General features: G+C 36.4%; 1 protein-coding gene across 1 annotated transcript in view; it reads right to left on the reverse strand.

Annotated features, from left to right (window-relative positions):
• SHCBP1L (SHC binding and spindle associated 1 like) overlaps positions 1-18,707 on the reverse strand; it is a 40,781-nt gene that overhangs the window by 2,571 nt on the left and 19,503 nt on the right. Inside the window, exons 6-7 of the mRNA XM_045877282.3 lie at positions 5,660-5,765; positions 971-1,124 (exon numbers count right to left, since the gene is read on the reverse strand). Of these exons, the coding sequence (XP_045733238.2) occupies positions 971-1,124; positions 5,660-5,765 (260 nt within the window). The remainder of the gene's footprint in view (positions 1-970; positions 1,125-5,659; positions 5,766-18,707) is intronic.

Consider the following 18,707-nt stretch of genomic DNA (forward strand, 5'->3'; position numbering starts at 1 on the left):
GGGAGAATCTGGGTTTATAGTCAGTATAGATGTACCTATGTATTTATTCAACATACTCATTCCATAATATATTTTCCTAAATTTCCTATTAACATAATCAACAGTCATTTACAAAATGTCTAAGATATAAAAACTATCTTACCATAACCGGTTTCAAAACCATAATAAATTACCATAACTAAAAAAGACTGTCAAAGACCTGTGAATTAGATTATAAGATTAATGTAATCATATCCACAATTTTGATCTAGAATAGTCAAAGCAATCATCTAAATTTAACAATCCAAAAATAAGGGGTTGTATCTTCAAGGCTATAAAATTTGAAAATGACAAATATATTATTACCCATGCAGTTCAACAAAATACTACTGATTACAGTTATCAAGATCTAGTGAATTTTTTGCTCAATTTTTGAATTGATAGGCAAAGCCTAAGTCACCTGGTTCTTTTCTTTTGGCCAGACAGTGGGAATATCCTTACTTCAGTGTTAAAGGGCAGAATTAAAATTACTAAAATAGGTTCAGGACCTAAAAGAAATTTAGTAAACTCTTCTACTTGTAGCAAGTTTGCATATGAATTAACCTGAGAAAATGCTGAATATATTTTAATATATCCTTACATTTGGGTTTTCCTACTAAAGTGATAAAAAAAAAATGCAATAGAAGAAGTAAACATAGTTTGGGTAAAAATAGTACAAACAGGTTTTTGGGTTTTTTGTGGTCTTGATCTTTTTAGAATCTGTGCTTGTAGTGCTACACTATCATGGGGAAGAAGTAGTCTCATTGATTTGCTTTGGTACATTATGTCTAAATGAAGTCACCTGTACAGATTATACACTCATGAACAGGTGAGAAAATCTTAACTGTAAAAAGCACATAAGGGATTTTTTTGTTAAGTAAATCATGTTTATAATATACAATTTTTCCAGGATACATTGCTATAAAAAGATTGCAAAGGATGCCCAGCTAACCCTTTATAATGATGTCATCAGTCAATAAAGCAAGATTTACAGCTTGATATTCTCCTGGAAAAATAACTACGGTATCTCCACTATAACAACTGTCCAAAGCCAAATCCAAATCATCATGCTGTTGGAGAAGTGTGTCTGAAGATAAGTCCTTTACCTGAAAAGAAGAAATAAAACAGTACACTTTTAACAATGAATTAAACTGAAACAGGTCATTTTAATCAGTTAACTTATCAGTAACATGTGCTTTTCTCAAAGACTTACCTTGTATATTACACTGTAATACACTGTAAATACTATATGTCTTCATGTTCATTAAATATTCCAAATATCAGTGTATCAACTAAGGGAATGGTGAAATGGGATTTTCTTTACAATCACTAATAATTTTACAGCTCTGAAAGACTGTGCCAGAAGGCAGAATTTTAACTTAGCATATTACCTCCCAAGCCTCACAACAGCATCAGGTGAAGGACATTGAAACTCAGTGAGATGAAATGATTTGCCCAAGGACACAGAGTTGGTGAGTGGTTAAGCGAAGCTGTAGAGGCAGGGCTTTATGACACCAGATCTCTTTACAGTCTACTATTTTATTTCTTTAACTTAAACTAATCCTACAATTTTAGTAAATCAATAAAACTTTATATATTAAATATTCTAGACCTAAATATAAAAGATACCAGGAATCTGCATTGAGAGTACAAAAGGGAAGAAAACTTCATTATTAGTACCATGAAGCGTGGGGAACTTTCAAAATAAAATTTGAAAACTGAAATTCTGAAAAATGCCTATTATTTTATCCCAATAGAAAAGGCATTATCATTCATATATCTTTTTTCTTATAAAAGTGGTTATAAGAAAAACATAAAAAAATGAAAACATAACAAATGGAAATTTTAACCTAAATAAATGTATTTATATAGATATTTCCTTTTAGTCTTTCTCCCACGCATATATTCATTATTCATAATACCAACATATCATACCATACATATACATGGCTTTGAATCCTGACTTTTTTAAGATTGATTTATTTATTTTAGAGAACATGAGTGGGAGGGGTAGAAGGTGAGGGAGAGAGAATCTCAAGCAGAATCCAGGCTGAGCACAAAGCCCAGCTCACGACCCTGATATCATGACCTGAGCTGAAACCAAGAGTCAGACACTTAACCAACTGTACCACCCAGACACCCCTGAATCCTGACTTTACATTACATCATATTTTCCCATGTCCCAAAGCCTAATGTTTAATGATTACATAATAATGTATCATATGGACATATAATTTATTATAATTTAATTATGATTTTCTTACTCTTATTTAGATTGTTTATACAATTTTTCAATATTCTGAAAATACTACAACAAATAAATCCGTATGCATGTCTCTAGTTATTTCTTTAGGATAAATTACTAGATGGGGAATTATTGTGTCAGAGGTACAAAAGATTTTAAGTGTCTTGGATACATACTGCTAAATTGCCCTCCAGAAAAGTTTAACCAATTAAAATTTGGTTTGAGAACTCATTTTGCTGTAAACTCATCAGCATGGGGTATCTTTTAAATTTATAAAATATTTGCCACCTTAATAGGCAAAAATCCTCACTGCCTCATTTTAATTTCCATTCCTTTGATAAGCAAGACTGAACATTTTTTCAGATATATTTGAAACTCAATCCTTACTAATTCAGCAAACCACTATATTCATTTATGTGTGTATTCTAAATACTTTGGTGGCAGAGAGTAAATAAATAATTTGGAAGAACTCTAGAATCCATCTCATTTGTATTTTTCTTATGCATGAAAATAGGAAATCCAGGAGAGAGAAGTTTGCAGGGGAACATAATGAGTTTAGGGCTTTTGGGTTTTTTTTTTTTTTAAGATTTTACTTATTTATTTGAGAGAATGAGATAGAACATGAGAGGGGGGAGGGTCAGAGGGAGAAGCAGACTCCCCGCTGAGCAGGGAGCCCAACGCAGGACTCGATCCCGGGACTCCAGGATCATGACCTGAGCCGAAGGCAGTCGCTTAACCAACTGAGCCACCCAGGCGCCCATGAGTTTAGTTTTGATGCCAGTTAATTGGAAGTACTGGTGGAGTCACTAAGCAGAGGTACACAGTAGACTGCATGTAAGAGTCTAGAATATAGGACTAAGATTTGACTGGGCATAAAGATCTTGGAGTTATTTACATATAATTTGAGCATAGGAATGGATAAGATAGCTACAAGACTGTATAACGAAGGAAAGATAGCACTCCAGGGTGGAACACTGGAGATAGCACTCCAGGGTGGAACACTTTAAACACTGTTTAAAGAACAGGCAGAAACGAAGTCTCAAAGCTGAGGCTGAGGGGTAGCCTAAGAGGTGGTAAGAAAATTAGGAGACCAAGATGTCAAGAAAGGAGGAAGTAGTTGATAATATCAGGTGCTGAAAGGTTAAACGAGATGGTGATCCTTGAGTTGTGCTTACTGCATTTGGCCACAGCTTGGTCCCACATTGACCACAAGGACATTTTCACTGGTATTCTGGAGGCAGAAACAAGATTACTGTGAGTAGAGGCATGAATATGAAGGCAGACAGAGACAAGTATAAATATCTCAAGAAGTTTTGCTCTGTAAAACAAGAGATAGAGATGTGGTATTTAGGATACACACTGTTTTATTATTTCAAAAAACAGAATTGAGGGGCGCCTGGGTAGCTCAGTCAGTTAAGCATCTGACTCTTGATTCTGGCTCAGGTCATATCATCAAGGTGGTAAGATTGAGCCCCTCATCAGGCTCCACACTGGGCATGAAGCCTGCTTAAGATTCTCCCTTCTCCCTTTCCTTCTGCCCTTCCCTTGCTCTCTTTCTTTAAAAAAAAAAAAAAAAAAAAGTGGTTGTGCATTTTGACTAGTCAGTATCTCAGGGAAAGGACTGACAAAGCTGACTTGTTTCACATCCCCCTCAGAATTGAGTGACAATGTAGGTATCACTTGATGAAAGCATTTAAAAACATACACTACCTATAGACACCTGGGGCAAAGGAAAAGCCTGCAAAGGAGGAGGCTGAGAAGGAAGATTCTTGGGGAAATAAGGGCTACCTCATAAAGTAGGACATCTAGAGTGAAATGCACATGACCAGGGCTGGATGCATGCTCAGGAGAGATCTGAAAGGACCCTAAGCTTTACTTCCCACTGATCATTGGGCCCTGTGCAAGCAAGAGGTGAAAGCCAAGGCAGAGTTGTAAGCAGCCTGGCTTAGCTTTGAAGGAGTGCCTCAGCTCAGAGCTAATTTGCAAAGACTGTGAGAGATTCTTGTTTTTGTTTTTTAGCTGTAGGTGTTTATGGAAATTTGTCAGGTAACTGGCTACCTGCTGAGATTACATAATAGAACTTCAGTAACCACACACAAAAAGAAACACAGCTTTTGCAAAAATAGTTGGAAAATTTGCTAACCATATGGACAACTGCAGTCCTCAACAATTAACAGAGCAAACCCTGGGGACAGGGTAGACTGATTTCCAGTTATTAGATTATAATATTCAAAATAACCGATTTGCAACAAAAAATTACAAGACAGGAAACTGTGGCCCATTTATAGGAAAAAAGATTGACAGAAACCATCTCTGAGGAAGTGCAGACAAGCCTTTGGATTTATTAAACAAAAACTTTAAATCAACTGTCTTAAATATGCTTAAAACGCTAAAAGAAACTGTGGACAAAGAACTAAAGGAACCAAAAGGACAATGTATGAACAAATAGATAATATCAATAAAGAAATAAAAATTACAAAAAGGACCCAAATAGGAATTCTATTGTTGAAAATTACAATAGATGAAATTAAAAAAAAACTCACTAGAGAGGCTTAGATATCATATTTGAGTGGGAAGAAGAAATAATCAATAAACTTGAAGACAGGACAATTAAAATATCCAGTTCGAGGAGCAGAAAGAAAAAAGCATAAAGAAAAATAAACAATGTTGAAGGGACCAGTGGTATACCATCAAGAATACAAATATATGTATTATAGGAGTCCCAGAAGGAGAAGAGAGAAAGGAGCAAAAAAGAATATTGAAGAAATAATGGCTGAAAACTTTCCAAATTTGTTGAAAGATGTGAATCTACACATCCAAGAAGCTTAATGAGCATCAACAAGGATAAACACAAAGAGAGCCAAACCAACACATATAATCAAACTGTTGAAAGTCAAAACAAAGAATCTTGAAAGCAGTGAGAGAGAAGCAATTCAGTATACAAGGAATTGGCAATAAGATTAATGGCTGATTCCTTAACAGAAGCCATGGAAGCCAGAAAGCAGTGGGATGACATATTTAAGGGGGGTGGGTACTGTCAACCAAGAATTCTATATCTAGCAGAACTATCCTTCAATAATTTCTCAAATATATGAAGCAGCAAGACTGTGGATCTGGTTCAAAATGGTATCTCCCTCAAATGCAGTCTTTTTCATATTTGTCTCCTATCCTTCCCATAGCTACTATTAGCATAGTGCCTAGCAATAAGGTTTGTACTCTAAATAGTTGCTGACATTTATTTATTTAGTACCTATTATATGCTAATCACTGAAATGGATATAATGGGGGAAAGAAGGCATTAATGTCAGATAAGAACCCTACCCTCAAAGAACTTCTTTTCTGATTATACACAACTACAACTCAAATGAACAAATAGGGATAAAGTGTATTTCTTACCATGTCAGTAGTCATCACTTTTGCCACAATATGTGTTATAGTCTTTCCAAAATCTCTTTTCCCCTTCCTGCGCCTCAGAATTCTTGGAAAGAAAGGTCCATGAACTCTAGAGTTGAAAATATTTATTATGATTAAATTAACCTGAAAAAGACTCAAGCTATACTTACTTAGAAAATAAAACTTGGCACCAAGCATCTTTGAGAAGTAGGTTTCACTAATTTTAAGCTCTTTGAGAGCAATGAGCAACTTGAGAGCAATGGAATGATTAAAATCTTTTAGATAACTGAGTGTTTAAACCCTTGAACTCTAAAATCTTTTCATTTTCATGGTTTGTACCTGGAAATCTGTATGTAACCCCCTGCAATCAATACCTCTCACCTCAACTCTTTAATACAGTAGAAAATTTTCCTGATTGTACTTTCATAGTCCAATGAATGTGGACTCATAACAAAGCAAAGGTGGGTTATGTCTGTGATACGGGGCATAAGAATGTTTAGGGAAATGCCCAATTTTAGATACTGTGTTCAACCAACAGACTGTTTTGTTTCAAAGGATATGGTCTCCATAGATATGTTGACTGTGGCTTCCCAACAGAACAATTCTAGCTTCTCTCTGAGTTGTGTTTTTTTTTTTTAATTATTGTTTGCTCTTCAGCACTTCTGATTAATTCCACTTTCTCTTCTTTCTGCTCTTCTTTACAATTCCTATTTCCTAACTCTTAATCATGTAAGTGTTATCAAAAGAAAGTTTGAGCATAATTTTTATCATTACTTATCAGCGGAAAGGGACACTCCTTTACCAACAGATGTAGCTTTACTAATAATCTCCTTAGGTGTTATATTTTGGGTTCTCTGCAGCACTTTATTGCTTGACATGTTTCATTGAACATTTCAAAAGTAAACCCATTCAGCATTTTCTTTTTTTTTTTTTTTTAAGATTTTATTTATTTGTGAGAGAGAGAATGAGAGACAGAGAGCATGAGAGGGGGGAGGGTCAGAGGGAGAAGCAGACTCCCTGCTGAGCAGGGAGCCTGATGTGGGACTCGATCCCGGGACTCCAGGATCATGACCTGAGCTGAAGGCAGTCGCTTAACCAACTGAGCCACCCAGGCGCCCAACCCATTCAGCATTTTTATACCTATTTAAGCAAGTGATTATGATCTTGAGAAAGAGAACTACTCACACATTTCTTCACCATATACCTGATCACTAGCTGCTCAAAGAGTACAGCATCCTATGTTCAGGAAATACAGTAGTTTATCATGCAATCCTAGTTTTAAAATCAAAAGTATATATCAGTGGGTTTTTTTTAAATCAAATTTATTTAGGTATAATTTACATAACAGACACTCATTTTAAGTAAACCATCCATGAGGTTTCACAAATGTGTATACCCACTTAACTCAATCACAATAATCAAGGTATAGAACATTCTCATCACACCGATAGGTTCCTTCATGCATCTTTGCAGTCAATCCTCCACACCTATTCCCAGGCAACCACTGATCTACTTTCTGTCACAGATTTCCCTTTCTTGGATTTTTTAAATGAAATTTTAAAGTGAAATAATATATGAGGTACTCTTTTGTGTCTAGCTTTTTTTCATTCAGTCTGTTTTGAGATCCATCATGTTATTTTGTGTATCAGCATTTTGTTTATATTGCTGAGCAGTATTTCATTATTGGATTTTCTGTATACAAAATCATGTCATCTGCAAATAGAGATAATTTTATCACTTCTTCCTTTCCAATCTGGATGGCTTTTTCCTTGCCTATTGCTCTAGCTGGAACCTCTAGTACAATTTGAATAAAAGTGGTAAGAGTGGACATCCTTGTCTTCTTCCTGATCTTAGTGGGGAAACATCCATTCTTTCACCTTTAAGTAGGACTTAGTTAAAGGTTTTTCACAGATGGCCTTATACAGGCTGAGAAATATCCCTTCTATTCCAAGATTTTAATTTTTATCATGAAAGCATTGCATTTTGTCAAATTCTTTTTCTGTGTCTGTTAAGGTGTGGCTTTTGTTTTTTTATTTATTAATATGGTGTATTATATTGATTCATTTTCATGTGTTAAACCAACCTTACAACCCTGGGATAAATCCCACTTAGTCATAGTGTCTGATCCTCTTACTATGTTGCTAGACTCAGTTTGTTAGTATATTATTGAGGATTTTTGCATCTATATTCATAAGGGATATTATTCTGTAGTTTCCTTTGATGTTTTTGTAGTTTTGGTATCAGGGTAATAATTGTGGCCTCACTGAATGAGTTGGGTAAATGTTCCCTTCTTTTTTTTTTTTTTGAAGTTTGTAAAGATTTGGTGTTAATCCTTTAAATATTTGGTAGAATTCACCAGTGAAGACATCTGGTCTTTGGCTTTTCTTTGTAGGTAGTTTTTAATTTGCTAATTTAATCTCCTTACTTGCTATTGGTCCACTCAGGTTTTCTGGTTTGGCTTGAGTCAGGTTAGGTAGATTTTATCTTTTTAGGAATGTGTCCGCTTGATTTGGTAATCTAATTTTCTGGCATATAATTGTTCAGAGTGTACCTTAGTAATCCTTTCTTATGTCTGTGCAGGTTTTTATGTGGATGTAAGTTTTCAACTTATTTGGATAAATACCATCGAGGAGCACTATTGCTGGTTCATATGCTTAGACCACATTAAGCTTTTAAGAAACTGCCAAACTATCTTCCAAAGAAGCTGTGCTGTTTTGCATTCCAATCAACAGTAAATGAGAGTTCTTGTTCCACAACCCTGCCAGCAATTGGTATTGTCAAGGTTTTTTGTTTGTTTCTGTTTTTGTTTTGTTTTTTGGATTTTAACCATTCCAGTAGGTAAGTAATGGTATCTCATTCTTTTAATTTGCAATTCCCTAATTGCAATGATGTTGAGCATTTTTAATTGGCTTTTTTTTTTTTTTTTTTTTTACCATCTGTATATCTTCTCTGGTGAGGTGTTTGTTCAAAATGTTTGTCCATTTTTATTTGGGCTGTTTGTTACTTGGGATGAATTTTAAGAGATCTTTGTATATCTTAGATACAAGCCTTTTATCAGATATGTATTTTACAAATATTTTCTTCAAAGTTTTGGCTTGTCTTTAATTCTCTTAACAATGTCACAGAGCATAAGTTTTTACTTTTAATAAAGTCCAATTTCTCAATGTTTTTCTCTCACAGATCATATTGTCAGTTTTTATCTAAAAAACTCATTGCCAACCCAAGATCACCTACGTTTTCTTCTTTGATTTATTCTAGAAGTCTTACAGTTTTATTTTACACTTAGGTCATTGGATCACTTTGAGTTAATTTTTGTGAAGATGTAAGGTCTGTGTTTACATTCATCTTTTTGCATATGGATATTCAATTACTCTATAGCACCATTTGTTAAAAATAATATTCTTTCTCCACTGAATTTTCTTTGTTCCTTTGTTAAAGTTCAGTCCACTATATTTGTATGGATCTATTTATGGACTCTTTATTCTGTTCCATTGGTCTATGTGTCTATTCACCAATACCATGCTTTCTTGATTACTGTAGTTTTATAATAAGCCTTAAAATTGGGTAATATGAGTACTCTCACTTTATTCTTCTTCAGTACTGTGTTAGCTATTGTAGGCTTTTTGCCTTTCCATATGAATTTTAGAACTAGTCAATACCTACAAAATAGCTTGCTGGGATTTTCATTAGGATTGCATTGAATCTATACATCAAGTTGGGAGGAACTGACATCTTAACAATATTGACAGATAATAGCTCTCATTTACAATTTTCTCTGTCATCATAGTTTTATAGTTTTCCACATATAGATCCTATACATATTTTGTTAGATTTATACCTAAATATTTAATTTTTTGGCTCTATTATAAATGATATTTTTAAATTTTCAAATTGTTATTAGAATATAAGAAAGCAAGTTATTTCAAATATTAACCTTGCTATATTCATTTATTAGTTCCAGGGTTTTATTGTTGTTGTTGATGATGAGATGATTCTTTGAGATTTTCTATGTAAACAATTATGTCACCTTCAAAGAGTTTTATTTCTTCCTTCCCAATCTGTATATCTTTTATTTCCATTTCTTGTCCTATTGCACTATCTAGGACTTCCAGCATGATATTAAATAAGAGGGATGAGAGAAAATGTCCTTGCCCTATTCCTTATATTAGGGGGAAAGCATCCAATTTCTCACCATTAAGTATTATGTTAGCTGTAGGTTTTTTGTAGATGTTCTTCATCAATTTGAGGAATTCTCCTCTATCCCTTATTATTGCTTGATCTATCAATTATTGAAAAAGGGATGCTGAAGTCTCCCAACTATAATAGTGGATTTTTCTATTTGTCCTTGCATTTCTGTCAGTTTTTGTATCATGTATTTTGATATTCTTTTGTTGGGTGCATACACATTAAGGATTGCTATGTCTTCTTGGAGAACTGCACCCTTTATTATTATGCAGTGCCCCTATTTATCCCTGATAATTTAACTGGTTCTTCCCAAAGCCTGCTTTGACTGAAATTAATATAGCTAATCTAGCTTTTTAATGGTTGTGTTAGCATGCAGTATCTTTCTCTGACTCTTTAACATTTCTAAGCCTTTATATTTAAGGTTGATTTCTTATATATAACATACAGTTGGATCTTGTCTTTTTATCCACTTTGACAATCTCTATCTTTTGATTTATATATTTAGACCATTTGCATTTAAAGTGATTACTGATGGGGGTGCCTGGGTGGCTCAGTCATTAAGCATCTGCCTTCGGCTCAGGTCATGATCCCAGGGTCCTGGGATCGAGCTCCACATCAGGGTCCCTGTTCAGTGGGAAGCCTGCCTCTCCCTCTCCCACTCCCCCTGCTTGTGTTCCCTCTGTCTCTCTGTCTCTGTCAAATAAATAAATAAAATCTTAAAAAAAAAAAAAGTGATTACTGATGCTGGGACACCTCCCTCTCTGTTTTTCTTATTTTATTTTTCCTTCCCTTCACCTATGTTCATCTGTTTTGTTTCTTAAATTCCACATATGAGTGAAATCATATATTTGTCTCTGACTTATTTTCCTTGGTATTATACTTTCTAGCTCCAGCTGTGTCTTTGCAAATGGCAAGATTTTGTTCTTTTTGATCACCAAGTAATATTCCATTGTGTTCTTTATCCACTCATTAGTAAATGGACATTTGGGCTCTTTCCATAATTTGGCTCTTGTTGATAGTGCTGCTATAAACATTGGGGTGCATGTGCCCCTTTGAATCTGTATTTTTGTATCCTTTGGATAAATACCTAGTACTGCAATTGCTAGGTCTTGGGTAGTTCTATTTTTAACTTTTTGAGGAACCTCCATACTGTTCTCCAGAGTGGCTGCACCAGTTTGCATTCCTACCAACAATGCAAAAGGGTTCCCCTTGCTCTGCATCCTTGCCAACACCGGTTGTTTCCTGAGTTGTTAGTTTTAGCCATTCTGACAGGTGTGAAGTGGTATCCCATTGTGGTTTTGATTTGTATTTCCCTGATGATGAGAGATGTTGAGCATCTTTCCATTTATCTGTTAGCCATCTGGAAGTCTTCTGTGAAAAAGTGTCTATTCATGTCTTCTGCCCATTTCTTAATTGGATTGTTTTTTGGATGTTGAGTGTGATAAGTTTTTTTTTTTTTTTTAAGATTTATTTATTTATGGGGTGCCTGGGTGGCTCAGTCAGTTAAGCATCTGCCTTCAGCTCAGGTCATGATCCCAGGGTCCTGGGATCGAGGCCTGCATTGGACTCTCTGCTCAGCAGTGAGCCTGCTTCTCCCTCTCCCTCTGCCTGCTGCTCTGCCTACTTGTGCTCTCTCTCTCTGTCAAATAAATAAAATCTTTTTAAAAAAGATTTCTGAGGGGGGAAGGGCAGAGGGAGAGAATTCTCAAGCAGACTCCCCACTGAGTGTGGAGCCTGATCCAGGGCTTGATCCCATGATCCATGAGATCATGACCTGAGCCAAAACCAAGAGTTGGACACTCAACCAGCTGAGCCATCCAGGTGCCCTGAGTTTGATTAAGTTCTTTATACATTTTGGATACTAGTCCTTTATCCAATATGTCATTTGAAAATATTTTCTCCCATTCTGTCAGTTGCCTTTTAGTTTTATTGCTTGTTTCTTTCACTTTGCAGAAGCTTTTTTTTTTTTTTTTAAAGATTTTATTTATTTATTTGAGAGAGAGAGAATGAGAGAGAGCACATGAGAGGGGGGAGGGGCAGAGGGAGAAGCAGACTCCCTGCTGAGCAGGGAGCCTGATGCGGGACTCGATCCTGGGACTCCAGGATCATGACCTGAGCCGAAGGCAGTCGCTTAACCAACTGAGCCACCCAGGCGCCCTGCAGAAGCTTTTTATCTTGATGAGGCCCAATAGTTCATTTTTGCCTTTGTTTTCCTTGCCTCAGGAGACATGTCTAGTAAGAAGTTGCTGCAGCCAAGGTCAAAGAGGTTGCTGCCTATTTTCTCCTCTAGGATTTTGATGGTATAAGTCTTTCATTCATTTTGAATTTATTTTTGTGTATGGTGTAAGAAAGTGGTCGTTTCATTCTTCTGTATGTCGCTGTCCAGTTTTCCCAACACCACTTGTTGAAGAGACTTTTTTCCATTGGATATTCTTTCCTGCTTTGTTGAAGATTAGTTGACCATACAGTTGTGGGTCCCTTTCTGGGTTTTCTATTCTGCTGTGCCAGTACCACACTGTCTTGATGATTGAAGCTTTGTAATACAGTTTGAAGTCTGGCATTGTGATGCTTCCCACTTTGCTTTTCTTTTTTCAACATTACTTTGGCTATTTAGGGTCTTTTCTGGTTCCATACAAATTTTAGAATTGTTTTTTCTAGCTCTGTGAAAAATGCCAGTGTTATTTTGGTAGGGATTGTATTGAATGTGTAGATTGCTTTGGGGAGTATAGACATTTTTTTTTTAAAAGATTTTATTTGAGAGAGAATGTGTGACAGAGAGAGAGTGCAAGCAGGGGAGATGGGAAGAGGGAGAAAGCAGATTCCCTACTGATCAGGGAGCCTGATGCGGGACTTGATCCCAGGACCCTGGGATCATGACCTGAGCTGAAGGTAGATGCTTAACTGACTGAGCCACCCAGGCGCCCCAGGAGTATAGACATTTTAATAATATTTGTTCTTCCAATCCATGAGCATGGAATATCTTTCCATTTCTTTGTGTCTTCAATTGCTTTCATAAGTGTTCTATAGTTTTCAGTGTGCAGATCTTTTTTTTTTTTAAGATTTTATTTATTTATTTGACAGCGAGACAGAGAGAGAGGGAACACAAGCAAAGGGTAGTGGGAGAGGGAGAAGCAGGCTTCCCGTGGAGCAGGGAGCCCGAAGCGGGGCTCGATCCCAGGACCCTGGGATCATGACCTGAGCTGAAGGCAGACACTTAATGACTAAGCCACCCAGGCACCCCTCAGTATGCAGATCTTTCACCTTTTTGGTTAGGTTTATTCCTAGGTATCTTAGGGGTTTTGGTGCAATTGTAAATGGGATCAAGTCCTTGATTTCTTTCTGCTGCTTCATTATTGGTGTATAGAAATGCAACAGATTTCTGTACATTGATTTTATATCCTGCAACTTTGCAGAATTCATGTATCAGTTCTAGCAATTTTTTCATGGAGTCTTTTGGGTTTTCTATATAGCGTATCATGCCATCTGCAAATAGTGAAAGTTTTACATCTTCCTGCCGATTTGGATGCCTTTTATTTCTTTTTGTTGTCTGATTGCTGAGGCTAGGACTTCCAGAACTGTGTTGAACAACAGTGGTGAGAGTGGACATCCCTGTCATGTTCCTGACCTTAGGGGAAAAACAGAGTTTTGAGGATATTGAGGACATTGAGGACATTAGCTGTGGGTTTTTTGTATATGGCCTTTATAATGTTGAGGTATGCTCCTTCTATCCCTACTTTTTTGAGGGTTTTTATCAAGAAAGGATGCTATATTTTGTCAAATGCTTTTTCTTCATCTATTGAGAGGATCAAATGGTTCTTATCCTTTCTTTTATTAATGTGGTGTATCATATTGATTGATTTGCGGACTTTGAACTACCCCTGCAGCCCAGGAATAAATCCCACTTGATCATGGTGAATAATCCTTTTAATGTACTGTTGGATTCAATTAGCTAGTACTGAGAATTTTTGCATCCATGTTCATCAGGGATATTGGTCTGTAATACTCGTTTTTAGTGGGGTCTTTGGTTTTGGGATCAAGGTAATGCTGGCCTCATAGAATGAGTTTGGAAGTTTTCCTTCCATTTATATTTTTTGGAACAGCTTCAAGAGAATAGGTATTATTTCTTCCCTGGGAAGCCATCCAGCCCTAGACTCTTGTTTCTTGGGAAATTTTTTATTACTGATTCAATTTCTTTGCTGGTTATGGGTCTGTTCAAATTTCCTGTTTCAGCTTTGGAATGTTTCCTATGTTTCTAGGAATTTATCCATTTCTTCCAGATTGCCCAATTTGTTGGCATATAATTGCTCATAATATTCTCTTATAATTGTTTGTATTTCTGTGGGGTTGGTTATGATCTCTCCTCTTTCATTCATGATTTTATTAATTTGAGTCCTTTCTCTCTTCTTTTTGGTAAGTCTAGCTAGAGGTTCATCAATTTTGTTAATTCTTTCAAAGAACTAGCTCCTAGTTTCATTGATCTGTTCTACTGTTTTTATTTCTGTATCATTTATTTTTGCTCTAATCTTAATTATTGCCCTTCTGTTGGTTTTAGATTTTATTTGCTATTCTTTTTTCAGCTCCTCTAGGTATAAGGTTACATTGTGTATTTCAAACTTTTCTTGCTACTTGAGGAAGGCCTATATTGCTATGTACTTCCTTCTTATGATCACCTCTGCTGTGTCCTATAGGTTTGTGACTGTCGTGTTTTCAGTTTCATTTGCTTCCATGTATTTTTTTATTTCTTCTTTAATTTCCTGGTTAACCCATTCATTCTTTAGTAGGATGATCTTTAACTTGATCTCCTGCTTAGATGATCTGTCCATTGCTGTGAGTGTGGTGTTAAAGTCCTCTACTATTATTCTATTATTATCAATGAGTTTATTATTAATTGATTTACATATTTGGCTGCTCTCAAGTTGAGGGCATAAATATTTACAACTGTTAGGTGTTCTTGTTGGATAGAACCCTTTATTATGATATAGAGACCTTCTTCATCTCTTATAGTAGTCTTTTTTAAAAATCTAGTTTATCTGATAGAAGTATGGCTGCTCCCTTTCTTCTGATGTCCATTAGCATGATAGATGGTTCTCCACCCCCTCACTTTTAATCTGGAGGTGTCTTTGGGTCTAAAATGACTCTCTTGTAAGCAGCATATTGATGGGTCTTTTTTTTTTTTTTTTTAATCCTTTCTGATACCCTACATCTTTTGACTGTGGCAGTGAATCCATTTACATTCTGAGTAATTATTGATAGATATGAATTTAGTAGCACTGTATTACCTGTAAAATCGCTGTTCCTGTAGATTGTTTCTGTTTCTTTCTAGTCTTTGTTGCTTTTGGTCACTCTTTCCTGCTCAGAGGGTTCCCTTTAATATTTTTTGCAGAGCTGATTTAGTGTTCACAAACTCCTTTAGCTTTTGCTTGTCTTGGAAACTCTTTCTCGCTCCTTCCATTCTGAATGACAGCCTTACTGTATAAAATATTCTTGGCTACATATTTTTCCCATTTAGCACCTTGAATATATTATGCCACTTCTTTCTGGCCTGCCAAATTTCCGTGGACAGGTCTGCTAACTTTATTTGTCTACCCTTGTAGGTTAAGGACATTTTGTCTCTAGCTGCTTTCAGAATTCTCTATCTTTGTATTTTGCAAGTTTCAATATGGTATGTCTTGGTGTTGACCTGTTTTTTTTTTTTATTTTGAGGGGAGGTCTCTCTGCCTTTTGGAGTTGAATGCCTGTTTCCTTCCCCAGATTAGAGAAATTCTCAGCTACAATATGTTCAAATAAACCTTCTGCCCCTTTATCTCTTCTGGGACTCCTATAATATTATCGTGCTTTGTGGAATCACTGAGTTCCCGAAGTCTATATTCAAAATCTAATAGTTTTCTTTTCCTTTTTCTTTCAGCTTCATTATTTTCTGTAATTTTATCTTCTATATTACCTATTTGTTCCTCTGCTTCTTCCATCATCATTGTGATTACATCCAGTCGGTTTTGCATCTCAGCTAAAGCATTTTTTTATTTTGGCCTGACTAGTTTTTAGGTCTTTTGTCTTTGCAGCCAGGGTTTCTCTGGTGTCTTCTATGCTTCTTTCAAGCCCAGCTAGTATTCTTATGACTGTTCTAAATTATTCTTTAGGTATATTGCTTATATCTGTTTTGAGCAAATCCTAGCTGTGATTTCTTCTTGATCTTTCTTTTGGGGAGAATTCCTCCATCTTGTCATTATGTCTAGGTTTCTGTCTTTTGCGTGTTATCAAAGCTTGTTTCGTTTCTGCTCTTGAGAGTAATACTATATTAAGAAGGGGTCATACACTGTCCAGGGCCTGGTGCTTCAGCAAGTGTTTCTGTGTATGCTGTGTGCTCTCTGCTGTTGTGTTTTGGCTGCTCTTTCCCACAGATCAATCCTCTACAGAGTTCCTCCTTGCTTGCAGGGGGGAATGTTCAGACCTTTAACTAGGTGTCTTGGATTTGTCTGTTAAGATAAGCCTGAATAAAAAAAAAAAAAATCTGATCCAAGAAAAGAGAAAAGGAACAAAAAAAGCAAACAAAAAAACTATAAACCCAATTCTAAAGAATACAAAAGAAGGAAAAAAGAAAAAGCCTGATCGAAAAAAAAAGAAAAAGAAACAAACCAACAAATGAGCAAAAAAAACTATAAGCTTGATACCAAAGGAAAAAGAAAAAAGAAAATATAAGAAATTAAATGATAATAATAATAAAAAAATAAAATTTAAAGAAAGAGGGGCGCCCGGGTGGCTTAGTCGTTAAGCATCTGCCTTTGGCTCAGGTCATGATCCTGGGGTCCTGGGATTGAGCCCCACATCAGGCTCCCTGCTCGGCAGAAAGCCTGCTTCTCCCTCTCCCACTCCTCCTGCTTGTGTTCCCTCTCTTGGTGTGTCTCTCTCTGACAAATAAATAAAATAAGAAAGAAAGAAAGAAAGAGAAAGAAGAAAGAAAGAAAGAAAGAAAGAAAGAAAGAAAGAAGAAAGGAAAGAAAGAAAGAAAGAAAGAAAGAGAGAAAGAAAGAAAGAAAGAAAGAGAAAGAAAGAAAAGAAAAGGAAAGAAAGAAAGAAAGAAAGAAAGAAAGAAAGAAAGAAAGAAAGAAAGAAAGAAAGAAAGAAAGAAGAAAGAAGGAGAAGGAAGGAAGGGGGGGGAAGGAGGGAGGAAGGAGGGAGGGAGGGAGGAAGGAGTGGGAGGGAGGGAGGGAGGGAGGAAGGGAGGAAGGAAGGAAAGCCAGCCTGGTCCTATTTCCACCAGGATTGGGCTGACACTTTGGAGAACTCCATGATCAGCTGACCTGGTACATGCGGTGGGGGGGGGGGGTAGGAGGGGGGTGTTGGTCTTCTGAGGGAGAGGCCCTATGAGCTGGTTCACAATCAGACCTGCCTTTGCATAGAATCCCCTGCTGGGTGCAAGGGGGGCAGGGTTTTGTGCAAGTGACTCCAGCCTCCACTGGAGGTGCTGTGTTTCTCTCTGAAGTCCAACCACGCTGGTGGGGGGAGGGGAGGAGGGATGGTGTCACCCTGCCCTCTTGTCCCTGGGGAGGGGAACTCATGGCCACAGGTGTTCAGGAGGCCCTCACAGAAAAGCAAACAATCTCCTCTTCTATGTCCTAGGCTTTTGTCAGATCGCTGCCCTCAACATGTCTGTGCCCAACTGTCAGCACACCGGAGACCCCAGTTCTCCTGTGTTTTATCTCTGTCACATGGCTGGGATTCAAAACTCCAAATGTTAAAGGGCCTGGCAAGGCATGGACTGCTTCCCTCCCCTGGAGGAGAGCCTTGCAGTGCAGTCAGCACCATTCTGTCCCAGAAAAGCTGTCTCATGGCACATGCTCGGTGCCTGGAGTCTCGCAATATACATTTTAAACTAATCTTAGTCCACCTTCAAATAACACTATGCTACTTCATATATAGTGCAGGTACCTTTTAAGAGAGTAGTCCCATTTCTCTCCTCAGTATATTACTGTCATTTATTTTACCAGTCTATACACTATTATCACCCAATACCATCAAAACTACTATTAAACAGTATCTTTTCAATCGAGATAAAGAAAAATAAAAGATTTTAATTTACCTTTATTTATTCTTTCTCCAAACTCTTCTTCCTTCCTATACATAGATCTGAGTTTCTGACCTTTAGCAATTTTCTTCTCTCTAAAGAACTTTTCATTTTTTTTGCAAGGTGATATATTCCCTCAAGTTTTTTTTTTTTTTCCCTTTTTGTCTAAAAGAGCTATTATCATTTCACTTTTGAAAAATATTTTCACCAAATACATAGAATTCTAGGTTGGTAGTTCTTTAACACTTTGGATATTTCACTCCTCTCTCATCTTGTTTGCATGGTTTCTTGTAAGAAGCACATTGTAATTCTTATTCTTGTTCACCTATAGATAAGGTGTTCCTTCCCCCCCTCAGCTTCTTTATGTATAGTTTTCTTCAGTTTGAATATGATATGCCCATGTATAGATTTTTTTTGGTATTTATCCTGCTTGGTGTTCTCTGAGCTTCCTGGATCAATGGGTTTGTGTCTACATTTAATTTTGGAAAATTCTCACCATTATTAATTCACATTTCATCTGCTGCATTTGCTCTTTTTCTCTTCTGGCATTCCAATTACACATATGCTGCACCCTTTGAAATGGTCCCATAGTTCTTGGATGTTTTCTTTTTTCATTCTTTTTTTTTCTTTGCATTTTTTTTGAAAAGATTCTGTTGACATACCTTCAAGCTCACTGATTCTTTCCTCAGTTTCATCCCATCTATCAGTAAACCCACAAAGGTATTCATCATTTTTATTTTTTTTATTTCTAGCATTTTCTTTTAATTCATTCTTAGAGTTTGTGTTCTTATGCTTACATTATGT

This window comes from Mirounga angustirostris, unplaced genomic scaffold (genome assembly GCF_029215605.1).
Source record: "Mirounga angustirostris isolate CCGP_5_RB_7025 unplaced genomic scaffold, mMirAng1.0.hap1 SCAF_6, whole genome shotgun sequence".
NCBI classification, from domain to species: domain Eukaryota; kingdom Metazoa; phylum Chordata; class Mammalia; order Carnivora; family Phocidae; genus Mirounga; species Mirounga angustirostris.